The following is a 27,434-nucleotide window of genomic DNA, read 5'->3' as shown; positions in this document are numbered from 1 at the left end:
CAGGGCTCACACACTTCACCTGTCCTTCCTTCCTCCCTCTGCTGCTTCTCAAGGGTTTCTCCTCAAAGGAAACAATGATGGCAAACACCTTCAGCTCCTACCGTTAATTAAATTTCCATCTCTGCTGCAAGGCACGAGGGAATAAAAGACCAGCTTGGAGATTTCCACTTGGCAAAAGCCAAAGACAAAAAAGCCCCAGGGGCAGTTTCCAAAACCAACAGCGATGCTGCCTCCTACCTCCACCCACAAAGCAGGGCCTGGTAGTGTCACTTTACTCCATTCCACGTCAGCTAAAACTCACCTTTCCACCCAGTTCTTGTAGCTGGGGATGTCCTTGGCGTAGAGGAGCTTGTTGGAGGGGGAGTCCTTGCCCAGCCGGTGCTCTGAGGTGGAGCAGGAGTCCATGAAGGTCTGAGCCACCACGGACAGGCAGGCGTCCGTGATGCTGTTTTTGTGGATGTCGAAGACGAACTGCGGGTTCTTGATCATGTTAACCCAGAAGCGCAAGGGGAGGCTGCAGGACGGGGTGGGAGAGGGGACAAGAGGGGACACAGTCAGTGCACAGCTCACAGGCCTTGCTGTGTGACATCGCAGCTGCGAACGGCGCGCGGGAGTCAAAGATCGCGGCGCGGATGCGAAGGTTCTGGGATAAACTTTGCTTAAACTTCATGTGGGAGATGGATTTGTGGAGAATTCCTAAAGTTTGTGTACTATGTAAACCTTCTATCAAACTTCTATCAAATCAGGGAATAGTCTGGCCTCTGATTTTGAATTGGCGTGAATTGTAACATCTGTACCGTCTCACCCTTCTCATGAGACTGAGAATGGAATAAAATCTTTTAAAACGCCTCTCAGGAGCCCCATCTCTAGGTCAGAAAAAAAGGTTTGGCCAACAAAAGCTACGCAAATGAATTCCTCCCCCACAAAATCTAGGGACAGTAGCGACGTCACCTTTTGCCCTGTTATCCTGACAAGGCAGATTTTGTGAGCCTTAATGTCAATACAATCTTGTTGAAGGTGCCCCTAAATTAATGGGAGTGTAATTTAGGTGATGAGAAGCACTCTGACTCTCTCTGCATTAAGTTGAAATGGAAAGTTGACCCTGTTGGCTGCTCCCTCAGATGATGACAGGCATTGAACCCACAAAAATTATTATGGTATGGGACATAAAGCACTGGCACGGGGTGCCCAGAGAAGCTGTGGCTGCCCCTGGATCCCTGGAAGTGTCCAAGAACAGCTTGGACAGGGCTTGGAGCAGCCTGGGATAGCGGAAGTTGTCCCTGCCCATGACCAGGGGTGGCACTGGATGAGTTTAAGGTCCCTTCCAACCCAAACCATTCTGTGATTCTATACATTTGTCATTGAGGAACTTGGCTTTCAGCCCTCACAGCAATCCCATGGGAAGAAAGGCAGGTAGAGCTCCCAGGTGGGGACTGGGAATGCTCATGGCACACCCCGCGTGCTAGGACACCACATTCTGTCACTCTCCACTGCTCTAGCCCAAGCCTGCACATGATCCCAGTGCCCTGAGCAAGAAGCAGTTGCTACATGACAGGGAAAGCCCTGTTGCCTCAAGGAAAAAATAAAAAAAGGAGCTGGGAAACAAGTATCACAGTCTTTGATATGAAAATATATCTGCCCTAACCAAGGAAATGCTATTCCAATTGCAATCCAAAGCCCTTTTCCCCCTTTTTCTCCAAAGAGCATCTAATTTGCATGAGTTGCCTTGTACGAGATGCCTCCAGCCTTTGCCTCAAGCCTTTTTGTCAGGGCAGATGCACTGCAGTGATCATGGTCCAGGAGCTGGGATGTGTCACTGAGCACAGAGCCCAGCTCCTGTCTCTCTCTCTCAGGAAAACTGTAAAGTCTACCTTCACTTTCTGAATCTTTCTGCTTAGCAAATTCTCCTGATATTCAGGATAGACTCCCCGCTTCCTCCCATTTGCTCATTGTGTTCACAGCACTGTAAAAAAAAAACTCATCTCCAAGTCTGATAGATTTTGGGTAACAACCTTCCTGACAGAAGGTTGACACTGTGTTTTCCTAAACCTCTGTGTGCTCTCCCGAGCCAGCGAAATCACAGAACAAATGTACGGAAAGCTCCACACAGGGAATCCTGTCAGCCAAGTTCAGGAGAAGAGGGAGGTGCTGGAAAACACATAACTACAGCGTGCTTTGGGTGGGGAGAGACCTCAAAGATCATCCAGTCCTACACCCTTGGTGTAGGGACACCTTCCACTGTCCTAGGTTACTCCAAGCCCCATCCAACCTGGACTTGAGCAGTCCAGGGATGGGGCAGCCACAGGTTTTCTGGACAGCCTGTCCCAGGGCCTCAGGGAAGAATAGGTTAAAAAAAAAAAAAAAAAAAGGCATTGAGAAATGATGGAATTGTGGGAGTTTAGGCTGGGAATGGACAATCATCACTGGGGGGATGAGGTGGATGAGCGAACCTCGCAGAAATCCTTGCGCAGGTGTTTGGGTGGCAGACACAGCCACGGTGAGGAGCAGAGCGTGTGTTTGTGTGCCGGGGCGTGGGGAGGGGATGGGGGACGGTGTCCCCGGCTGGTAATAACGAAGCCCTGTGATGTGACTTTGAGTTAATTCGATCTGATTGAACAGATTTCTTCACACTGCCCCTTTTCCCACAAACACACACGCTCTGCCTTCCCCCCTCCCCCCTTAAATAAACCTCCTGCTCATTTAGGCTTGAGTGGCTGCAATCAGCCTTAGATTAGTGCCGCAGATAATGTTAATAATATGCTAATGTTTCATTAGTTGAAAGCCTCTTTGGTGCATGGGGTTTCTTTTTTTATGTCACCGGGCGCTGTGACGATCTGCCAACAGCGTGGCTGGGAAAAAGGGGGGGAAAAAATGCATGAGCTGGGAGCCCCATGGCTCTCCTCTGCTGCTCCTTTTATAGTCCCTGTGTTTGCACAGGGGAAGGGGAGGGAGCCATGCCCCAGGGAGCTCTTTCCAAGAGGGAGATCTGGCAGAGAGGAGGTTTTTCTCCACCGGTGCTGGCTTTCCCTGCTGTCCCATTGCAGGGATGAGGAGGAGCTGGCAGCTGGAGCAGGGGGCTGATGTCACCCTTTGCCACTGATGTCACCCTTTGTCACTGATGTCACACTTTGTTACTCACTCCAAAGCTCCAGACCCTTTAAGTGCTTTGTACCATTGGAGATGCTCTCCCAGCGTCCAGCTGCCACCCAGGAGGGTACAAGTCTCCTGTGGGAGGCTCCACATCCTCTGAGGATGTCTTGGATACCTTAAAATTCTCAGCTGGCATGAGATACCTCTGTGTGGGCAAACAAATAGAGCTGGGAATTAAAACACCCAGTGAAGATGAAGCCAGCGGTGTTGAATCCTCTCCCATGCCTCCCTAGATATTCCTGTGAACCTGGGCACTGCAGCAATTAAAAACTTCATTTTTCCTCATCAAATCCCTCACAAATCCTGCCATTTCCATGCAACACAGGGCAAACTGGGACCTGTTTAGCAAAAGTGCTCCGTCCCTGACAAAATCCTTTAGATTTTGGGATCTTCTGACTTCTCCATTGACTTGGCAGGACTGAGCCTCATCCTTTGAGCCCCATGCCGGGGTCCTGAGCTCCCCAAGCAGCCAGAACCCAAACACACTTCCCTCTACTCTCCTTCCACCCCAGTAGCTGGTGCTGGGCCATACTGGGCTGTCTCACTCGCTCACCAGTTGCTCTTCCAGGTGTGCCGCACGTGGGGGTCGTGGATGTTGTGCTTGTCAGCCTGCTCATCCAGGAAATCAAACATGTACTTGATGGCCAGGGGGAGGGCGCTGCCACGGTGAGCAGTGCTGAAGATGGTCTCAAAGAGGTCGTCCACGAATTTCTGGAGGGTGCCCTGGTGGGAGAAGGAAGGAACGAAAGAAAGAAAGAGGAGCGTGAGGCAACAAGTGGGCGGAGGAGGTTGGATTTTGGTTCCCCACTGAAAACAGGGTGTGTCTGTGGGTCAGACCAAGGTGTGACTGAAAAGTGGGGCCTACCTAACATCAGTTAAACGTGACACGAGCCGGGGATTTCAATACAGGTATCTTTCAGCAGGAATGTTTTTCATCACAAGAACCATCACACCTCATTTCCACACAGATTCCTCTCTCTGCATCCCATCCTCAATGCCGTAGTGCATCCATGAGACAAAACCCAGCCATTTTCCAGGCTGGCTTTCACACAGGGACATCTTTTAAGCTGGGAAGAGAAGTCAGCTGGCTGTGGAGCACAGCAGAAGGTGTCACGGAGACAAAAAGGACAAGAGAACCTAGAGAGGTGGGTGTTTAATGCGTGACCAGTGTCCTAAATAACACAAACTTCATTCCCAAGAGGCCTCCCCATCTTTTATTCCCCACGGGCAGGAGAATCCCAGATCCAGGGCTTGGAGAGTCACCCTTGTGAGGATTTTTAGTAGGAAGGAGAGGAGCTGGAATATCAGAGGGTGTCCAGGCTTGGAGAAGGGGACAGATGAGGAGTTCTAGGCTGGGTTTGGGGTGGAACCAGGCAGGGCATGTTTTCTCCATCACCAGAGCTTCACAAGTATTTGTGTGTGGAAAACACAGCTGCTAAAATAACAAAAAATCAATAGACTCTCCAACAAACATTCCCTGATATGAAAAATTTCCTTTCCTGCAAGATAAAACTCTGCCCTTTCTCCAAAGGCCTGGGGAAGAAATGTCTCCTTTCTAGAAACAAAGCCCTAGGTTCCACCAGAGTGGCTCAAGTGTACCTAGAGCTAACAAACACTTAATTAGAAAGCTGGTGTCTCTGGCTGATTCGCCACTTGATTTATTCTTCAAGAAACAAACGGAGGCACCTTTTGCCTGTGTGAGCTCCTGCGGGGTGAACAAAACCCTACAGCACATGTCTGACTCAGAAAGGGCTCCGGAGGGGAAATCCTCCTGGTGTGACATGGAAGAGCTGCCCTCAGGTTCAGATCCTGGAGGGAATTACTCCTCTACATGCTCACCCTCACAAACGCCACGAAAACCTCCGAGGCTTTTCAGGAAGAGGCTCTTAGGTACCAGAGGTCAGGGATTTACCAGAATAAAAATCACTGTCAGTTTAACAAAGTATTCCTGGGGATTGTATTACAGCAACTGCTCTCCCTCTTTCACTCCCCCAAACAGTCACAGTGAGAAAAGAAAATTGCTCAGCCCAAGAGGGGAAACAATAAAACCCCAATTTTCCTACTCTTTCTGCTGCTGTGTAGGTTTTGTAGCTGCTTTCCTGTCATCTCCACAAAAAACACACACACACACACACAAAAACAAAACCAAAACCAAACAAAACCAAACAAACGAACAAACAAACAAAAAAACCCCACACCCAACAGAAAAACCAACCCAAGTGCTGAGTTTGTGACCCAGAAGAGAAAGCAAAAGCAGTTCAGTGGTGGTGTAGGGTAGGGGCCATATCCCCAGACAACATAAATCAGCACCAGTCCAGTGCTTGCTGGTCTACACCAGCTGGGGCCTGAGCCCTGGGGAGCAACACTTTCCTTTTTCAACATTTTTCACACGTTGTATGATCCATAAAAGCCTCCTGATGCCAGGGAATGGGGCATGGACCAGGGGCTAAAGACAAAGCCACCTTTCCTCCAAATCCCTCTGCAGCTCAGCCAGCTGGAGTGAGGCTGCAGGGAGAGGCAGACATCACAAAGGCAAAACGAGCTGAGGAATAAATGAGCGGGTAAATCTGGAAAGTAGGACTTGAACCAGTGATGGAAATGTGTCTGACGGGCAAACTCAGGCAGCATTTGTGTGAATGCATGGAATTGTGTTTGTGCTTATTAATACCCCGACGAAAAACGAAAATTGTCTGTTATAGATGTGTTTGGAGGCTCAGGTCAGGACGTCCCTGCTCTGCCCCCACTTGATGTAATCTGTTTTTTCTCTCTGTGCATGCTGAGTTTTCGTGTCTCACTGTAAGGTCAATGTAACCCTCTCCAAGTCATCAGCACAAGAGTGTTTATTGGCGCAGGGGAAATGTGGAGAAGGATTTGTACCACAAAACTCAGGATTTCGTGGTATAGGAGCCATTTCAGACTGTGAGGCCTGACACACCTTTGGAACCTGCTCTGAGAACCTGCCCTGGCTCTTCACTTGCTCAGTTTTGGTACAAATTATGAACCAGTATAATCGACAACTCCAGCACCTCCTGCTGTGCTTTTCCCACCAATCTCATGGCCCTGGATTGCTACACCTCATTGCTTTTCCAGCATCTCTTTTCTTGACTCTGCTTTCAAAGCTCAAGCTCCTTCCCTACATGCCTGGAACCCTGGTCTTGCTCTGTTTTCCCTCTGTTATTCTCTTTTCACCCAACTTTGGCACCCTTTGAGTGGCCTCTCATTTTTTTGCTGTCAAGAAATTCCACCACACCCCCAAACCCCCCGTGCCCCACCACATACCTTGGTGGCCAGTAACCTGGTCAGGTAGATCTCAGAAACCATCTTGCTGCCTCGGTCACCCTCTTTTTGGTCTCCGTGCTCGTGGTTCTTGACCAGGTGCCACATCTTGACGCCGCTCTCCAGGTCGGGGGTGATCATGGGCGTGCGCGAGCGCAGGCTGTCGGGGCTGCCCGTGTAGCGGATCATGTTTTCTGCAGAGACACAGATCCAGGGGTCTCCACGTGCCTCAGCAGCTCTCAGGATGGGGATTTTCAGGGAGTCATGCTGGTGACGCGCCACCAAATGCATTTTTCAGAGCGTTGTCTGCGTGACTGGCTCGGCAAAGGCAGGCGGTGTCACCAAGCCAGGTGTGATATCAGTGTCTATGCTATTAAATTAAATGAGGTTCAAACACTGATCTCCAGTTGTCCTTAATCTTTGCCTCTTACCACGTTCCCTGGCAAAGTGGCACTGTCAGTGTCAGACACTTCCCAGGACTGGTTCAGGGGGTACAACCCGTTCCGTTTGGTAACCAGTTCCTTATGTGACTTACGGTTTTCCCATATTTTTATCCATGCCATGCCATGCCATGCTGCTTGACACAAAAATATTGATGTCTCTAATGTGATCTCTTATTTAGCTCCTCTTCCCCAGATTTAGAAGGAGCTGCCTCCACTCCCTCCCTTGGCATCAAAGCAAACAATTCCTCCCCAGCCATCCTCCTCAATCCCTGATCCAAAATCTTGTTTTGACAGAAATCAGCCGGAACCTCAGGCGGACACCCACAGATTTCCTCTCCAAGATTTCTTTTAACCTCCAAATTTTACCTCTCTTTGCCTCTGAGTGATGGCACAAGGCATTCCCCTCTCCCTGACCTTCCAGCAATGTTGCCTTTTCCAACCATAATTATCAGAAGTGTTGCACCTTTCTGTAGCAAGATCTGAATCAGCCTCATTAATGCATTACCAATCTCTACATATTAATTATCAGATGGAATATCCTTTTTCTCTCTGGATGCTGTTTTCTTAATTGCAATTAACAATCACTTTTTGACCCACCACATCTTCTCCTCCCCCTGCCTCCTTCCCTATTCCCTCCTCCTGAAAAAAATCAAATGGCAAAAGAATTAGAGAAATCCAACAGAAATTAACCCCCCTCAAGTCTTCCTTTCCAAAGGTCACCGTGTCTTTCAGTAATTGCAACAACATGGCAAAGAGGATGAATATTAATAAGGCCTCATGGATCATTTATGTCCTTGGAGAAAGTGGAAGGGGGCACCTCTGGACATTGAGTAACTGCACTTTCCCTTAAGATAAAGGGGGTAAGAAGGATTGCAGAGGCTTTGATAAATTAAAAATATGAATAAGGTGATATGACAGCAGGTTGAAGGGGGGGTTGCAGCACTGTGGTTGCACTTCAGGGATGTTTTGCTTTGCTGCCCAGCATCACCTGAGTGAGACAGGGACTGGATGGAACTCTAGTGCAGGGGAGGAAGGTGTGGGAGGGCGTGGGTGACGCTCAGGATGTCCCTGTTTGGCCCTGCAGAGGCATTCCCACCTGGTGTCCCTCTCACAGCTGTGTCACCCTCAGCTCTCTCACGGGGGCAGTGGGAACAGCAGCCCACTGCTCTGAGATCTGCTGATAAAGACCTCAAACTCTAAGAGAGACATCTGGTGATCTAAGAGGGTGGCACTTAATTACACAGATTCCTCCCCTCATTAATGAGGGAGGAGAACTTCCCAAGGGCAACCCAATCACTTGGATCACCAGTCTGACCAAGATGCCAGAGTTTTTAGATGGCTAAATCCTCCCCTCCTGCCTCATTTCTCCACTAATCATCTGCCTATCAGTCTCCCTGCTGGTGCTCAGAGTCTGGTGACCACTGTGACATTTGGGGTCTCTTCCCAGTGCTCTCCCAGTCCATCCCAGCACACAAACCCTTACCATACTTGCTGGCTGACGTCCGGGACACCGTGGAGTTGTTGACAGCATTGTAGGCAGTGACTTGCTTGGAGACCAAAGCTACCACAGATCCATCTGGGACCTGCAGGAAAGGAAAAGGACTCGGTCAATAAACTTCTGAAAAGGGGCTGAGGACCATGCCCAGGGCAGCATAAGCTGCAAATCAGTGTCTTTGTAGGCAGGCCAGAGTTTGCCATCAAAACTTCAGGTTTTTTCCTCATTGCGTTGGTTTAGTAATAAAAAGGGACAAAATCTGCTGTTACACAGCCAGAATCCTGCACTTAGACAAAGGGACAACCGGTGACAAACAGATTCTGCTCCATTCAGGCCCTGATTCAAAGCCCAGTGACGACAATGTGAGTCACTGAGTCACTTAGGTTGGAAAAGGCCTTTAAGATCATGGAGTTCAACCATTAACACAGCACCAGCATGTTTGCCACTAAGCCATGTCCCCAGGGGCCACATCCAGAGGCCTTTTAAACAGTTCCAGGGGTGTTTTTTGCATTAACCTCAGTAAATCTGACAATAGGTTCATCCCAAGGAAGCTCTCAGGCAGAGTAGGAGCATGAGCATGTGAATAATAAAATCATCCGAGCTACTTCAAACAGGCTTGGCAGTCCCATTAGGATGATAAAACCGATGTGAAATGCTCCATTCCTTCCTCTTGGATGGCAGGTGATAGCTGGGTGCCTGGTTCAAAAATCCCTGTCTACATTTTCCACTGTGGTCCTGTCAAACTCTCACCCTTCCCTGGGACAAACGCGCTGCTGGACTGAAGGGACTGCCACAACTTCTTTCTCTTTGTGGTGTCAGAGGGTCTCAGATGTGGAAAAGCAGCAGGTTTGGAGTGGCTGATGTCCAGGATGTCATAGGACAGTGTTTTGAGGGACCACAGGACTTTTTTAAAGGAGCCAGACTTTCCGTTTCTACAAGGCCGATCATGTGGGTCCCACATCAGAAATGTTAACAAGCCCGTGGCTCAAAAGAGCCATATCAGGAACATCTGTGATAAATAAGACATCATAAAGAGGAGATGGGTAAAAAAAAATCCCTTCTAACGACATCTAACTCTTGTCTGTGTAATAATAATAATAATAATTAGCACTTGCATGGAGTTTTTCATCTTCAAAGAACTGCAGAGGCTAATTAAATAGCCCCTCAGCTACCATGGAAGGCAATTATTGGCTCTTTGTAGTTTTAGCCCCACACCACAGATGGGGAAACTGAGGCAAAGGCAATCTCAGTGTCTGTCCCAGCATGCTCTGTGTCAGCCTTCAGGACAGTCAGGAAAATTATGTTTTCCTGAGGACCTGGCCCAGCTCATCATACAGCTGGGAGCTCGTTGCCTGAAGCAAAGAAAACATGGAAAAAAATCACAGAGGGAAGAAAATTATGCCTGGTTTGTTGATGAAATAAAACAGGAAATGTCCTTGCTCTGTCTGAGGAAAAAAAAAAAATCGAAATCAGCCAGCAATGCTTCAGTCAATCTGAAGTAAAAGTTTTGTTTCCTTTTCAAATTATTGCTGCCTCCTCAGCTCAGCTCTTAAGTGACAAGAGAAAATAATCTTGTTATGAAACAGAGATTACTGAGGTGTGATGGAGGAAATGACAAAATCATCAGCATCGGATTAAACTTAATGAGGTCTTTTTTGTTGGTGTTCTTTTTCAAGAAGACTTTGACCAAAACTCCACTTCTGTCATTAAATCTGCCGCTTGTGTAAGACATTTTCAGACATCTCTAACCCTCTCTTACGGATGTCCAGGTCATGCAGGGATGAAGGGAAGCAGAGCAGGTCACCTGGACCAGGTTAAGGATCAAAAAGAAGAGTTCCTTGTGATAACAACTCCACTGCTCCATGGTCTCCAGCCATGCTGTTTTCCACCTCCTTTTTCCAGTCACCAAGCCTCCCTCTTTCCATTTTTCTCTCTTCCATCCTTCTGAACTCTGCTTGCTTTAAAAGGCCGTGGACACATACTGGAAAAAGGAGCATGGAAGGCCTTGGATTTGTTTATCTACGTGAGGAATGTCAACTTGTGTTGTCCTTATCTCCTCTCCATCACCTCTGCTCACCAGGGGTGTCCTTGGAGAAAGAAAGAAGAGTTTTTCTCCTTCTTCTCTAGCATTGTTCAGGATAATTGGGAAAAGCACAGGAGGGATGTTGAGGATGTGCTCAACCTGGGGGTTCTGCCCAGTTATTGCCCACTCAACCATTCTTTACCTCTGCATCTTAGAATAATAAAAATTACAGAATTTTTAACATTAGAAAAGGCTTTTAAGATCATTGAGCCCAACTGTTCACCCAGCACTGCCAAAGCCACCGCTACGTCCCCAAGTGCCACATCTGCAAGCTTTTGAACGCTTCCAGGAGTGCTGATTCACTTCCCTGGGCAAGAAAATAACGTTTTGCTTTTTATCTAAGATCTACCTCCTACCCAACCCTCTCCCACAGGTACCTACCTGGTAGTGTGCCAGCGTGTTGAGCCTCTTCCAGTCGTTCTCTATCTTGGTGGTGATGTCCTCATCCTGGAGGATCATCCTCGCCCCGCTCGCCTGCCGCCACTCTGCAAGGGACAAATGAGACTGGCGTTGCTTTTCCCCAGCCTGGAAATGAGTCTCGAGGTAATTTTAGTAAGGAGGTAATACAAGAGCGGATCTTTTTTTCAAGGCCTTCGGGGGCAGTTATGGAAAGATGCCCACAAAAGTCCATCCCTTTCCAGGGGAGAGTACATTTTTATAGGTTTTAGGAAATTAGCGTCATTGATAAAAAGCACCCGTTAGGAGGACAAGTGATGATGCAATTCCCCTCCAGGTCAAGGCCGCCCTTCTCTGGAGTTCCCCCCTCAGCACTAGCTGTATTTTATCCATGAAATGTATCTCAAAGAGCTGTTCTCTCCCTTGGATCCCAGGAAGAACCAAGACAGCACAGGGGCCCTGCACCTCCTGGGGCTTGGGGCTCTGAAAGTTGTTTTGTCTTTCTGTCTAGGAAAAGGCCATGGAAAATTAGTGGGAAAACTAGCCACTAATACAACAGGCTGCGGAGTTACCAATATCTGTGTGAAGAATACAAAGAACATAGGGAAAAAGGCAAAAACCAAATGGCATCACAGGGACAGAGCCCTGGCACTCCCCGTGCCCAGAATCCACGTGGACACACCTGTGTGGGCACACCACCCATCACCTCTACACCCTGATTATTCACAGTGCTTAACTTTTAATTGACTCACAGCTCTGCTCGTGCTCCAACGCGGCTGCTCCCAACACCAGCCTGTCCTTGCCTGTGTTTGCCATGCCCACAGATTTTTGCTTTTTATATATTTTTCATATGTTTATAACTCCGTAGATTACAATTCCACAGTTACATATCTCCTAGGATTTTTTCTGCCCTTCCTCTTAGAATTTTAGAATAATAAGCTAAGCTTATAACACATTCCTGAAATACTGTTTAGTCTCATTTTCAAGAAGAGGACCTACAAGACGAACATTTTGTTTGCCAGTCAGAATCTGAGAAGACACAACAAGAAATGGGGCAAAGAAGCCCTGGACCAATTCCAACAGCCAGGGAAAAACTACCGGACCAACTACTCTTTTAATTGGCCAATCTTTGTTAGATATTACAATAAACTTATAAAACTTGTAGAAAGGCAATACCAGGTGTACCCATGACCACTGGGACACCTGGAAGCTTCCAAAAAAAAAAAGGCCTGCTTTTTATTTTACTATTTTAACACCATTGCAAGAGTTTTTATCTTTTGATATTAGGTAACAATAGCAGAGGCACAACGGGGCAGAGGAAAACCAGGGACAGGTCCAACCTCCGCTCTGTGGAGGATGTAAATTTTACATCTTCATTTGAATTTTAAGCCTTCAGACCTGCCTGTGAGCAGAAGGGCTCCTGCTTCTGCCACTTCTCCAGCCTCTGCCCTGGAATGATGAATTCCTGCAGCACTGGAGCAGCCCCTCACTTCCCAGGGTGCCATTTGTTTTTGCTCAAACCTTGAAGAACACTCCATAAAATGTCAGAATCATTAAGGTTAGAAAATGTTTTTAAGATGGTGGAGTCCTGAGGAGGATTGCCACGGCTTTCCCCACAGAGGACTCACAGGCTTGCCTAAAGAAAAGAAAACAAACATGACCAAAAGGAGAAATTCTCTGTCAGGGGAAGCTGTGCCTTCATCACTGGACCATTCAAAGCTCTTCTCCTGGTTGTCACATTTCAGTCACAGTGATCCAACCAAACACAGCTTAGCCAGAGCCACAGCAAAAAGTCCATTCATTTGCAGGAGTTAATTAAAATGAACTCCTGGATATGGAGACATCACCTGCCACCCCTGCTTGTTTTTCCTAATGTAAAAGTGCAAGGACCGTTGCAAATTTCTTTGGGTTTCAGCACTTTTCTTATCACATAATTAAAATGCAATGGGAAAGCTGCACTTGCCTTTATTATTCATTTAAATTAGCAGGAAGAGGTCAGCTACTGTGTTTATTGCTGGGTGTTACTTTGGCTGGAGATACTCAGGGTGAGCAAAGGTTGTGTTGGCTGAGCACTGATCCTCATCTGCCTTTCATCTGCTCCAGCTCCTCACATCCTCACCTACATCACCCTGGGCGAGTCTGAGGATGATGCTCTCTGCTCATTCCCACCTGGACCAGGTTCTTGTGATCTAACAGGCCCCAGACACTGTTCAGAAGAGCAAAAAATGCTGGAGTTTGGGCTGGGATGGGAAATGGTGCTCTCAGAAAGTGCCCCACTCAAGGCCAAAGGCAATTCTGCTGTCACAGAATGTTTCTTGTGTGTCTTCCTCAGGGGGTCATGGGGACAGTGTCGCTTTGCCCTCTCTCCTTCATGGCTCTGCATGTTCCTGTGGTCCTTTTATCCCCTGGCTCACCTTTGGAGAGACACACATTCCTGTTTTGGGAGGGATGCACAGGTTCTTGGAGTTGCACTGGGCTCTGATTCGAGCGTGAGCACAGCCTTCTTCATTCTGGGCTTTATTTGTGTTCCAGGGCTGGGCAAGGTGCTCAGGGCAGATTTCCCTCTGATCCTGGGACATCCTGAGATGTTTCCTCAAGCCTCTTGTGCACAGACTCAGGGAATTCCTGAGCCCTTTCCTTGGCCTTCCTGCAGGGAGGGGCCGTGTGAGGAAGAGTCAGGGCCAGCCTGACTGCACAAGACAAGGAGGAAAACCTTCAGGGCAGGCTCAGAGTTTGCAGTTTCAGTTTTGCAGCCTGATTTCCCTGCCCAAATGCAAATCACTTCACCTCTGACATTGCACTGAGCACCTGAGCAATGACAGAGAAAGGACCCCCAGTTGTCCCAAACTCTTCCTGGCCTCACTGCTCCCCTTCTCCACGAGCTCAGGGGGTCACAAGCAGATTTCTGCAAGGAAATGCCAAGGGAATGGGAAGGGACAAGGTGACCCTGCCGCGCATCTTCACGGCATTAAGCGAACCCTGCCAGCTCTGTCTGTGCTTGCAGCGCCCTGTCCCCTCTCTGCTGGGATCTGAGCACTCCTCTGAGCCAGCACGAAGGACAGACACACTCCAATCCAATTTGTTACACTTCCACCTTCCAGAGAGGGGGAGGAGAGGGGGAGGGAGGTAAAAATCCCATTAACTTTATCAAGCCTTCCAATCAGGAGCAGTGGTAAATGCAAACTCAGGAGACAGCTGCTGTGAAGCCTTTATATTTCATTCAGCAGATAGTGTATCTTTTTATTGCACGCAGGAATTACTTCTTCTTTGCCTCTTTTTTTTTTTTTTTTTTTTTTTTTTTTTTTTTTTTTTTTTTTTTTTTTTTTCCCTCTCTCTTTTTTTTTTTTTTTTTTTAAGAATCAACCTTTCTCTTCAACTTGACCGGGAAAAAGGAAATTCCAGGGGCCTTTGACAATGAGGTGCTTCTTTGAGCTGCAGCAATGCCTGGCTAGGGAGGGACTCCGCGAGGAGAGGGAAGATGGGGACATGTCACCCTGCAGCTCAAATCCTACAGAAAATGTTACACCTCCCTCCTGCCTTCCCTCTGGTCCAGGTCTAGGAAGAGAGGAGAACCTCAGCTCTGTTTCTGGGGTGGAGAAAGGGCCACGGCTGGGAATAAAAGTTTATCGCAGACCGCGGAGCTGAAAAATGCCAGAGGAATATTTCATCCTGTATGGAGTGAATCACAGAATCACAGACTGGTTTGGGTCAGAAGGGATCTTAAATCTCATCCAGTGCCACCCCTGCCACAGCAGGGACACCTTCCACTGTCCCAGGCTCTTCCAAGCCCCAATGTCCAACCTTGGACACTTCCAGAGATCCAGGGGCAGCCACAGATTCTCTGGGCAACCTGTGCCAGGGCCTCACCATCCTCAGAGTAAAGAATTTCCTTCTTAAAATCTAACCTAAACCTCCCCTTATTTTAGTTTAAAATCATTTTCCCTTGTCCTGACATTCCAGGCCCTTGCCCAAAATCCCTCTCCAGCTCTCTTGGAGCCCCTTTAGGCACTGGAAGGGGCTCTAAAGCCTCTCTGGAGCTTTGTCTTCTCCAGGCTGGGCACCCCCAGCTCTCCTAGGCTGCCTTCAGGAGAGATAAATACAAACTGTCTTTTCCATATATATGAAAATCAGACCCAGTCTAAATGTTTCCAGTTTAAATGAGCCCAAATCCCAGCACTGCAGGGCTGGGGAGGAAGTGAAATCTCCCCTGACATGGTCCACTATGAACCAGAGACAGCATCACTGAGAGCAAGCCAAGCCACAACCTCAGCACTCCCTTCCAAAAAGCATCCAAAACCCAGGGAAGAGAAAATGCCTCAGCATGAAGCCACATTCCTGTTTTGCCATCCTCACACCCTAATGCTTTCCCAGAGATGGGGTGTTTCACGTGTGGCAGAGATCTCTTAAAAATGATAATAACAAAAATCGCCACCGTGGAAAGAAGTCTTTAATCAGAGGGCTGCAATTTGGGGGGTTTGGACTAAAACGTAACCTCAGGGTGTCCAAAATAAAGGTGTTCAGCTGACAACCCCCTCCAGGAGTTGCCTGGGCAACTGCCAAACATTGTGACATTTGCCACACGCACAAGTCCCTCTGCCTGCAGCTACCCTGCACTTAACAGCTCAAAACAGCTCATTAGCTTGTTTGCTTTCTGCCATGTGAGCAATCTGGCCCAAGTGTGGACAGAAAGCCCAGAAAATGGTTATGGGAGCAGGAAACGATGCTGCTGCTTGAAAGACATGGGTTTCAGGGCCAGATTGCAGCCATCTGCTCTGCCCTGCTCTGCTCCAGCCCCTCTGCAGCCCCCCGAGCATCCAGCTCAGGGCAGCCTGATCCTGAGAGCTCTGTGAGGACTCCTGAGGGCCAGCAGTGCCTTTCTGCTCTCCCCTTGCTGCCTTCAGCGTCTCTGAAGGATGCCAGGTGCGCACGAGCATCATTTCCTTGTGGAAAAGCTGGGAGGGAGCTGTGGCTGTGTTGGGAAAGATGAAAGTTTGACAGGTATGTGTGCTTGGCAGAAGGCTCCCTGAACGTGGAACCTGAGAGCGGAATAGAGATGGAAGCAAGTTTTGATATAGAAGAATAAAAGATGTCTAAATTAAGGATTGCTGAGCCAGTTGTCACTGGACAACTAAGACAGCAAAGGTTAAGTCGAGCTGGAAGGAAGTTTTATGGCTGGAGCAAAGGATATGTTGACCACAAACAAAGATGATGTTTTTAGCAAGCAGAAATAGCTCTCAGGAAAAGCAGAAGACACTACAGGCAAACAAAAACCATATTTTTACCAAGTAGAAAAAAAGGTTTAAGAATTTTTCACTGCAAGGAAACAAAAAAACAACTTTAAGCTTAAAGTTAAGCTTAAGCTAAGATGCTAACTCAATATAGTGGTTATGATAGGCTGTAGGTAATGGTGAAGGCATTGTGTATGATGCTGATTGGTTATTATCTATTAAGATGCTTGGCAAAGAAAACAATAAAATGCATCCCAAGCAGAACTAAAGTGACTTCAGGCTTGCCTATAAACTGTAGCTGGCAGCTCTAGGAGTGGCTCTGTCACCCAGGACTCTGTAACATCTTCTACACCATAAACAGCATTCTGAAGAGACGCCCCTTGCCCCACATCTCTCGTTCAGGCTCCTGCGTGGATCAGGCTGGGTGTGTGGATCCTCTTGTTCCTGTTTCACCCATGCCAGCCCTGCTCCTCCCACCTTGTTACCTGCATTGCTGCTGGCGAGCCTCTTCTACTGGAGAAGGGGCTTTTATTTGTATTTTAATTGTTTTCCACCCCAGCTGCCTCATCAGTGCTCCTTCACCAGCCTGTTGTCACCGTGGGCTAGCCTGTTCTCTGAGGGGTGCACATGCTAACTCAAACTTTCTGGAACTTTCTGCTCCTCAGCACCACTCAGGAGGTCATAGAATGACAGACTGGGTTGGGTGGGAAGGGATCTGAAAGTTCCAACCCCTTTCTATGAACAGCTTCCAGCAGACCAGGTTGCTTCAAGCCCCTGTCCAGTCTGGTCTTGAAGAGGTTGATTCTGGATGCAGAATTGTCAGACTGCAGCTGGGACCCTTCAACACACACACACACACACAAGCCTCTGGTTCTCAGAACTACAGCAGAATCCAACTAATCCCTGTATTTACAATATGCAGGTAGAATTCGTGCATCTCGTTACTGACACATCCCCCACCTTCACAGCAGAGCAAACACTTCCCAATCACACCCAGTCTTGGATGTGAAGGGACTGGGCTCTGTGGCCACCGTGGGCCCTCAGACAAGTCAGGAGATGTGGCTGTGAGCCCCATTCCTCTGGTCTGCTGTGTCCTGCCTTGCCTCACTCTCACCCCACCCCTCACCACTGCCCTGCCGACTCTCAGCAGCTCCAGAGCCGTCGTGGATCTTTTCGGGATGATGTACGTGATCTGTTCTTTACTGCTGCTGGTTTTGGCAGCTTGTTCCGTTATTCTAACTGCCTTTGATGAGCAATTTCTGTCAGGAGCTCCTCCCTCCCCTGCACATACACACACTCAGACACTTAACTTGAATCCCTGACCCCTCATTCCTGCCTTCATTACTGCTGTGAATTGTTTCTTGGCCTCGGTCCATTCCTTCTTTTGGTTCCTCTACAGCTCAGCTGGTTTTATAGACTCCATCATTTTCCAGCCCCGTCTCTCTCACTGAAGGTCACTGAGGGCAAATTCTGGCAGATTCAGCCACAATGGAGCCCCCAGCCCTCCAACAGACACCTCAGCAATGCCCTGAGCAGATTTTTTCTGCAATTTTTTTTTCATAGTATACTCCATGTGTGGTACCACACCTGCCTGTGGATCCCAAATGCAGACCCCCAGTGCTCCCAGCATCCTCACTCCAGGCATCCTTTTTCCGGGGGTCTTTGGCAAAAGAACAGTCCCACTCATGCCTTTTCCAGACCGTTGCCCAAGCTGAATCCTGTGGGCAGAAAAGCGGGGTACTGGCCTTTTTAGGGCCAAAGATCTCCTAAGCCAGGAAATCTGTTTTCTGTGGCTGCATTACTGAATGTTTAAGTATTTTCAGAGCAAGCTTGAATATTAACACAACTAGCAAATTCTGAGTATTTGCGTTTGTCAAGCTGTTAAACAATTTGAGCCTTAAGCTTTCCAGGCTAAACATGAATTTGCTTAGCAGCGTGTGGCATTCAAAATTTTTAGTGTAACAGTTAAAGCACAGAATTTAAAGTTCTTGTGCTGCTCAGGAGTATGGGGAGGAGTTTTGAGTGACAGTACAGTATCCTCACTGCCCGTCCTGCAAGCTCTAAATATCACGCATTTGCATTGTTCCATGGGGTTTTCATACAGCGAGGTTTGGTGGAGAAAGACCCCAAAAAAGCCATTATTATCACCATAATGTCCCCTCTCCCCTGCCGCTGTGTGTGGACAGAGCCATAGCTGGCCTGTCATTTCTTTCTAGTGCAGCTAACAAGCAATTCACAAGTTCCCATACGGAGCTGTGACAAGAAGTTCCTTTAACACAACAATCCGTTCTGATGGTGAAAAACAAATGCACCTGTAATAACGAGGAATTTGTCCCATGAGAGCCAGTAAAGAAAATACGTGAACAATTCGAGAATAGATAGATTTGATCGACATTTGATTTGATAGTAAAATACCTTTTACTAACCAACAGAATGATTAACAAGAACGCTATTAACCAGTTAGAAGTTACCCCTGAGGTTTGTAAAAACTGTATAAAAGACAGCACGTGGCCGTAATAAAGGAACCTTCTGAACTTTTATGGTGTCACCCTTGGTGTCGTGACCATCCCAACAACAACTGTGATTTCTCTGCCTTGGAGAGGAGCCCCCGCCCCAGCAAAGTCTCTGGATGGAGTTTGGCCATCTCCCACCTCCCCTCTCCCCATCCGGCCAGGAGCAATCTCCTACCCAGGTCCATGTCAGCAGCTTTGGGCCGGTGGGAGCAGGGCACGTTCTTGAAGATGGCATCGAGGATCTTCTCCTTGACCTGCGTGATGGTGTCGCAGTTGAGGATCTTCACGGGGATCTCGGGGCTGTTCACGTTGTCGGGGTTCACGCAGCTCAGCACCTGGGAGAGGGGCACCACACATTTCACCGCGGCACTGAGACCCCCTGGCTGCCCCCCCTTTGTGGTGTCTGTATCCCACAAGAGGGATCTAAGGGATAAGAAAACAGGTACTGAGGGTATTCCCTCCCTCACATGGGCACAGAGGTGTGGTTTCACATGGGGGCATCTTCATTATATTTAATCATGGAGTCACAGAAGGGTTTGGGTTGGAAGGGGCCTCAATGATCACCCCATCCCACACCCTGCCGTGGGCAGGGGCACCTTCCACTGTCCCGGGGTGCTCCAAGCCCTGTCCAACGTGGCTTTGGACACTTCCAGGGATCCAGGGGCAGCCACAGCTTCTCTGGGCACCCTGTGTCAGCCCCTCCCCACCTGTAGGAGTGTACCCCACAGTAGCAGGTGTCCCCATATTAGGAAAGGATTTGGGTTTCACCCTTTGTCTTACTTATAAGGCAAAGAACCAGACACTTCGATGCTCTTCTCACCAGAATTGGCCAGGTTCCAGCACAAAGACACCTGTTAGATGGTTAGAGCTATACCTCAGGACCTGTAGCTATTTCTATTGGGAAAGATGCCAAGAACCCCTCCTCAATCGTTCCGTACTTAAAGGAGAGCAGGGAGATTGTCGGGGCATTTTTGGGGTGTTGCAGCCGGTGCAAGAATTCTCCTTGCACCCGGCACAGCTTCTCTCTCTTTTGTTCTGCATAGTTTGTTACTTTCACCTTAATTAAAAACATTTTTGCTTTTCAAACACCTCTGATCATGCCATCTCTCTATTTTTTACAAGTCATTTCTGCTGATTACCCTCAGAGGTGACGCACCTCCATGCAGCTAAAAACATTCTGGCCCCACACAGATTCCATCACCCACCCTCACAGGGAAGAATTCCTTTCTTAACAACAGAAAACCCACGGACACTGGTGTTTTCGGTAAAAAAATGTTCATTGGGATGTCAAGGTGACCTCATTCAGGAGTGGCCTCCTTGCATTGCCACCTGGTTTTGATAATCCCTGTTAAAAGCTTCACATTTGTCCGTCTGCGTAGCCACGGAACTGAGCAGACCCTTCTCAAAAGAATGTTATTAATCCAAAATGCAGGGCTTCTTAAAAAATGAAACACAAACCAACATCAACGACCTTTGCTTTCCACATGCAGAAAAAGAAAATCAACCCAATTGGAGAGGCCTCTCTTTTCTCAGAAGGAAAATTTAATTTTCTCCGCTCTGTCCAAGAGTAAATGCAAAGCATGTGGTGAGGGGGGATGCCTTAAACACCGAGTATTGAACAGCAATCTCCCTGCTAACCCTTGGCTGTGTGTCTGTTGACCGTTCTGCTGATTTCTGATTGCACAAGTGTGAAGTCTATAAAGTTTTATAAACTTAGCACACTTTTGCCCTTGAAAGAGGTGTTCAGCGATGCTCCAGGCTGTACATGGTCATTAAATGTTCCCGTGGCACTTTTACAAGTGCAGATATGTTTGGTTTCGGTTTTAACTTGCCTTAAATTCCCTTCTGTAACATGCGAGAGGTGCTGGACTGTCCATCACTTTCCATCTTCTCCTGCTAAAATGCAGTGGGAACTCAAAAATGGGGTGAAATCCTATCAGTCTAATTACACCCTGCCTCACCAGGCTCCCTTTGGTGATGTTATGCTCAGCTAAGAGGGACTTGTGAAGACATCGCTTACAAACAGCTCTGTGATCTCGCTGGATGAAAGGAGAGATGTAAATAGGAGGTATTGATTAGATCACAATGCTATTATTTGTATGTCACTTCCAGAAGTATTGAAAAAGCATCAATTCAGATCAGAATAATGGCACAGATTTACAGTTCTGGGGCATCTTTCATCTCAGAGGATCACAGAATTGTACATAAAAGGTACTGGTGAAATGAATCCAGTGTTGAAGGTCGTTAGTTGGCGTTGCCCCCTGCAGCTCTCCCGGATTATGTCCATTCCCAGCCCACAGAAACCTCTTCCTCTGCAAACTCCTTGGGTACCTCCAGAAAATCCCATCTGATTGCTGAGAGCCTGCACTGCTGTCTAGTTTATGGCTGGACTTAATGATCTTAGAGATGTTTTCCAGACAGAATTATTCTATGACAACCCTGCAGGGCAGCGGAGCAGTGACGGCAGCCTGGGGTGGCTCTTTGGGGTCACACCTGGATCTGGGGACCAAGTTACTCCTTAGTTCCTTTCTCAGTGGTCTGAGCTCAGCGAAAATGAGTTGGTGCCAGTCAGGGTGTGATAAATCTCTGTGGTGTGATAAATCTCCAATACAAACAGCTGGATTTTGGGTCAGTTCCCCACAGAAGGCACGTGGGGTTCTTTAAAATGATCTGAGCTGCCCCACCAGGCCAGCATCTGGTGCAGAAGACCCAACATCTCCCGCAGGTGCTGACCAATGTGCCCCACACCAGTGACCAGCTGGAAGGGGACAGTGTGGATTTGCTCTTGGTTATCCTTGAATTTCACAGGGCGACAACTTTAGAAGGTGTCAGGAAAACTCTGCCTGAGTGAACCACGCTCATCCACACCCTGACTAGAGGAATCTTTGCTTTCCTCTTTTCCAGCTCAGCTGGAAGGAGAAGGAGCAGGGAAGGCAATTCTTCAAAGGGCTGTTCTTGTGTTTCAAGCACAGATGGGGCAGTTGGTCATCCAGAAAACCCCTAAACTCCTCTATGTTCATATGAACAACTGTCAAGGGTCTCCCTCCAGCATTTTAGGGAATTCAAACACCAGTTATGAAAGCCAACCCCGTTCCCAGAGCACAATGGCTTTGGCATATTTCCACCTTTCCAGTGGAGTTTTCCAGCCGTTCTCGTGTGGAGCATGAAACTTTTCTCCATACCCAAAACAACCAAGCCAGAAACAAATCCCACTACTCCAGCAGTGCTGCTCAGAGACTTCAAAACAAAATCTTTGATGTCAGCTGCCAGGGAAGAGACCCCACGATGGCCTGGGTTGTGTTCCTACAGGACGGGTCACTCCGAGGGAAGTTTTGTGGTGCGGATCTCCTAAATGCCGTGTCGCTGCTCCATCACTCACCGCATTCGTTTGGGCTTCAGGGTCACTCAAGGATGTGACAATTTGGGCACTGAGAGGACACCAGAACTTGGCATTGCTGTTCTGTCACTCACTGAGGTTCATGTCCCCTCAGGATGTGGGGTCAACGTGGATGGGAGTGGGAGCACATGGAGAAGTTATCTCCAAGCCCTGCTCTCCCATTGGCTCTGCGGGACCTTGGGACATCTCATTTCTCTGGATTTGTGTTTACTGACCTTTTACTCCACCCTCGGGCAGTTTTTTTATCTGCCAGCTCTCCCAGCCATGAGCTGTCTCTGAGTGTCTGTATACACGCAAAGCTCAGCCCAGCTAAGCCCTGATTTCCACTACGGATTAGTGGCATTTAAACAGTAAAGGCACAGTTTCTGATTACACACATGGTGACTCCAGTTGTGAGTTTGAGTGGTTTTTCCTGAGACCAGGACATCTCTGTAATTCCTGTCCCAGGGACAGAAATCTTTCTCGTGGTTCTATATGAGGCTGGAATATTCCATGGGGTTTTCACACAGTGAGGTTGGGTGAAGAAAAAGGAGAAAGACCCCAAAAAAGCCAAGCGTAGGAAAGCATTCTCTGAGAATTATAGAATTGTGGAATGGTTTGGGTTGGAAAGAACCTTAGAAATCATCTCATTCCAACTCCCTGCCATGGGCAGGGACACCTTCCTCTATCCCAGGTTGCTCCAAGCCCTGTCCAGCCTGGCCTTGGACACTTCCAGGGATCCAGGGGCAGCCACAGCTTCTCTGGGCACCCTGTGCCAGGGCCTCACCACCCTCACAGGGTAAAATTTTATTTCTAATTTCCAGTGTAAACCTACTCTCTTTCAGTTTAAAGTCATTCCCTCTTGTCTTGTCACTCCAGGCCTCTGTAAATTGTCTCTCTCCAATTTTCTGTTGGAATTCCCATACTACAACCCCTGAACCAGTTCTGGCTTTATTTCATTACTCTATATTTTTAATAAAAGATGTCAGGGCGGCTCAAGGAAAGTAGAAGAAGGACAAAACAAAACAGAAATAAAGAGAAACAGAAACGAAGAGCAATCCTATTCATATTCTGCTCCTTCTTAATCTCCTTCACCAGAGCTGATCTCTGTAAATCTGCTGAGATTCCTATCGGGATATATTTGTCTGCTCTTGAGATGTAAGAGGGAGAGCTGATTATCATCAAACAGCACAAAGCCAGCAGAGGAGAGCTTTGTTCAGGCTGATGTATAATTACTACCCTTTGCTGGCTGCTTTAGATCAAGCCTAAAAGGATCGGGGGGGATTTCCTTCAGTGAAAGTGATCACTCTGTGGCTGCATTTTTTTTCTCCTTTCTGCTCATTTTCTCCATGTGTGATCAGTCCTCTGAAATTTTAGGCAGCCACACGTAACAGCAGAGAAACACCACTCTGCCAATTTAGTGGGAAAGTCATGTTTTTAATGTGCAAAATAAAACTGTGGCCTTATTTAAGAATTAAATCCACCCCCTCGTCAGACTTGGATTCAATCAAAGCTAAGTTCTAGACTGGAGTTAAAGAATACGAAAGGGCATTTCTAGCATCAGCCCACCTGAGCTAAGGCCTAAGACAGGTTTAAGGCAGGTCAGGGTCTAAGACTTGGAACTAAGTGGTCTTTAGGGTCTCCTCCAACCCAAACCACCCCATGATTCTGTAACTGGACACAGCCCTCAGAGGTATCTGGAGCTAAGTGAGATGGGTGTCCCGCATTTGAAAGTGCAAATAAAATAATCTGATCAGTTTAGAGCATCCTACTGACTGTCCTAAGACTTGGGATTTGCTGAGAATAAAGATGGGAAATAGAAAAATTACAAGGATCACTGAAGGCTTAGAAAGTGCTCCTCATCCAGCAGAGATTTAGAAGCTCAGTGGATTTAATGCATCCAGGGAAGAATGAAGGCCCGCAAACACACTAAGAAGAGATATATAATGCTCTTTAATTGATGCCCTTTAATCAAGTGGGAAGAGGGCGTAATCTCAGAGCAGAAGCTAAAGCTGCACATATGCAACGTGTATCCTGCACCATGCAGACAATTCCATTTTGAAGGAAACGGCTCAGTGACAGGGATTAGTTTTCTTTCCCTTGAAATCTTTAAATCAAGTTCCTTTTCCTTTGACTTGTGCTTTCTCAAGAAGGAGGGCCTGCACCAGCTCTAGAGCTGACCTGATAGGTCCCTGCACTGTGTACCTCTGACTGTTTCATCGTGCTGGATTCCTCACTGGAGAAACACATTTTTAAAATTTTAATAGTCAGCCTTAGGCAGCATTACCCAAATAAAATACAAGAATAAACCATCCCAGAGGGTTAGCCACTGGTTTCTGCCCTCTCAGTGCCCTTTAGGCAGAAGATTCTGGACAAGCCCAGGGGAAGGTGTGCCCGGAGCACTCACCAGGGTCTTGTAGTCGATCTGCTGCCGGATGAGCTTGTCCTCGCTCAGCGAGTACCGCGCCTCCCCGGTGATGGAGTCGATGGGGCCCTTCTCCATCTGCTGCTTGATGGCACAGAAAAGGGAGAAGAGAGGCTCTCCAGCACACTCCTGCAGGGATGGAAGGTAACCATGAGGTGAAAGTACAGGCTAGAACTGAAAATGCAACCTGGGCACCCCTAGTGACCGCCTCGGTTTGCTGTCTCAAACTGTTCGTGATGAATACACCAATGGGGACCAGTCTATTCCAACATCATGGGATCAGAGGTGAGCCTCCACTTCCACAGGGTGCAGCCAGCCCTTGGTGGGACCCTTGGGGATGGTTCTGTGGAGTGCCAGGAGTTGGACTTGATGGCACAAGGCTCTTGGGCACATGGTGGGACCCTTGGGGATGGTCCTGTGGAGTGCCAGGGGTTGGATCTTGTGGACCTTGTGGGTCCCTTCCAGCTCAGCTTATTCATGACTCTGTGAGTGCCCTGTCATGGGACAAAGGTGGCAGTGCTCCCTGGCAATGCTGGGGCTGTTGAAGCGATTGCCACCAGGCCGGAGCTTTGCCCTGGTGGAGCAGGTAGCGGGATGGGTCCCAGATGACCTGGAAGCAGGTTTTAAAAGGAGATGGATGGCTGGTGCCCCATCCTGGGTGACTGGGCAGAGCCCACGGACTCCCTGAACACTCTCATGCTGCAGGCAAATGAATGCTCAGGCCCAGATGTGCCCCTGGACGTGTGTGGAGGTGACAGAAGCATGGGGCCCAGCACAGAACAGCCCCAGGCAGGCACAGCAAGGCTCATTTCTCCCCAACTTCTCCTCACCGTTCCCATTCCCTGCACTCCTATTCCCACTCCTTTCCTCCCTTGCTGCCCTCCCTCAGCACCATGCACCCCCAGCTTTCTGCTCCTGCCTCCCTTCCCCTTCATACCCCCCTCCTTCCTCCCCTCCTCGCCCTCTCCTCTTGTGTCCCAACTCAATGAGGTGAGGTCATTTTCCTCTGGTGTAAATCCCAACGAAAACAAGTTAATAATCGGGAGCAAAGTGGCCCCTTTTTCAGTCCCTACACCTGTCTCCCACTTAATTAGCTTATCTGCCAGCAGCATATTGCTTCTGTGTGCCTGTCTCCTGCCCTTATCAGGCCTCTGTTCAGGCTAAGGCAAGAAGACAAGTAGCTGAGTGGGGTGAAAAAAGCCTATTATAAAAGCAGCTCTTTAGAGAGTCACCTCCTTATATCCTTTCCTTTCAGCTGAAAGCAGGGATCTGATACTGAAGTCACTGAAATTACCTTCCAGGGACCTTCAAAATTTTCCCATGCGCTCGTCCTTGAACTGGTCGTGCCTGGGGAAGGCTCAGGGGGATTGGGGTTTATTTGTAAAGCCTCAAATTGCCTGGCAGAGGTGGTTATCCTGTCCAAATGAGGATGTGAGGTGGGAGGATATTTAGCAGCTGCAGTGGGAGTGGGGGAGAGGTGCAGAGCTCAGGTCCTTGCAGAAAGGCTGGCTCTGAGATTGGGAACTGTGATTCTTGAGGCTCAACTTGGGTCCCCCCGGGGAAGTTGGATCCCCCAGCAGTCAGTGGCAGGGCTCAAGGACTGAAAGACTCTTTTAACTACACAAACCCTGAGGAGAGCTTTCAGGAGGAATGAGAGAGCTCAGAGGGTGCCTCAAACTCTTCCAGTCGAGTTCTTTCACACAGCTTTGCTGATGGGTGTCCCTCCGCTCCTCATGGGGCTGTGTCTCAGCACTGCCCCTGAGCTGGGGTGTAAGGAGATCTCCATCCACTGGGCACTGAAACCGGGGGTCACCACATGATGGAGACCTCAGTCTGCTGTTAAAATGACAGCATGTTCCACACAGGTCTCAGTCAGGCTCTGAAATCCTTCCCGTTTCGGCACTGACCCTTATACGCCACCTCTGTACAAGAGAGAGACCAACAAGGTGCCTCTCTAACAAAGTGTCCGTACTTGTTCTCCCTGGGTCAGAAAGAAACCCATCTCCTATTAGGCAGTGACCTCCTTCCAGAGGCAAAAAAAGCCTTTCACTTTATGTCTGGGAAGCTTTCACCCCAACTGATCCTCACCAAGAAGAAATGCTTTAAAGCAGCTGTTTTTTTCCATGCTCCTCCTCTTACCTTGAGGAACTTGTAGAGGAGGAAGGTGAACCAGTTGGTGAGCATTTTCTCAGCCACAGACTCTGTCCTAAAGCGGAGAAAAAAGAGAATTGGAAGTGAGTAAGTCATGCTGGTCCTATCAAAAAACTGTCCTTCTTCCAGCCCAGTGGGAAGTCTGGCATGGTGCCATCAGGATTTAGCACGTCTTAGGTTCCCTACTTTAGTTGTGGATTTAGGATACCTGCAGGAAAACCCTTGCTGCCCTGTTGATTCTCCTGTGGCTGTGAGTCCCTGTGCATCTGTTTTTCAGTTTCTCCAACAACAAAAAGGAGTTGACGACATTTGAGGGAACCTTCTCTGAAGAGCTCAGGGGGGATAAATCCATCAAATCTGAGGAGCTCAGAGCGAGGCCATATGTCAAGGAGGCTGTATAAACACTCAGGAGAGACAGATCTAAGTCTCCAGGGAAGAGTTATCTGGCACTGCCTATCTCCCTGGCATTTGGGAGTGATTACACTCCTGGACGTGTCAATGTGGCGCATACACGGAGCTCATCCTTCTGCCCTTGAGCACTCTGTCCTCAATCAAACAAAAAATCCATCTCGAGGCCTCAGGATGAGCTTCTCCTGCTGAAATGTGGTGGCTCCAGCACACGCACTGGAGAAAAATCAAGAGAAACCAAGAGAAACCTGGAGAAACCAAGGATAAAAGAAGAGTTCCTGCCTGGAAGAGTTAAAGTGGGTCCTCCTTGTCCTGGCTCTCACCAAAGCCATGCAGAGGTTGTTGCTTCTCTCTGCCCAGGAAAATCTCTTTGGGGCCATAAATGTCATGTGGGATGAACACTGGACACAGGTGAGGTGGGAAAATCACTTCTACTAGCTCCTTTCTTTGGTCAAACTCCTCCAAAACTGCAAAAGAGTCTTCTCACAGA

General features: G+C 48.2%; 1 protein-coding gene across 3 annotated transcripts in view; it reads right to left on the bottom strand.

Annotated features, from left to right (window-relative positions):
• The window catches only part of PLXNA4 (plexin A4), a 441,829-nt gene that overhangs the window by 15,152 nt on the left and 399,243 nt on the right, over positions 1-27,434 (bottom strand). For all 3 annotated transcript variants that reach the window (XM_040061861.2, XM_040061859.2, XM_040061860.2), the window contains exons 23-30: positions 26,525-26,591; positions 24,368-24,514; positions 18,760-18,919; positions 10,829-10,932; positions 8,353-8,452; positions 6,430-6,620; positions 3,704-3,873; positions 302-514 (exon numbers count right to left, since the gene is read on the bottom strand). In XM_040061861.2, the coding sequence (XP_039917795.1) occupies positions 302-514; positions 3,704-3,873; positions 6,430-6,620; positions 8,353-8,452; positions 10,829-10,932; positions 18,760-18,919; positions 24,368-24,514; positions 26,525-26,591 (1,152 nt within the window). The remainder of the gene's footprint in view (positions 1-301; positions 515-3,703; positions 3,874-6,429; positions 6,621-8,352; positions 8,453-10,828; positions 10,933-18,759; positions 18,920-24,367; positions 24,515-26,524; positions 26,592-27,434) is intronic.

The sequence above is a fragment of the Hirundo rustica genome, chromosome 4 (genome assembly GCF_015227805.2).
Source record: "Hirundo rustica isolate bHirRus1 chromosome 4, bHirRus1.pri.v3, whole genome shotgun sequence".
NCBI lineage: Eukaryota > Metazoa > Chordata > Aves > Passeriformes > Hirundinidae > Hirundo > Hirundo rustica.
The sequence above is the reverse complement of the archived record's forward strand: the minus strand, read 5'-3'. Positions and strand labels throughout refer to the sequence as shown.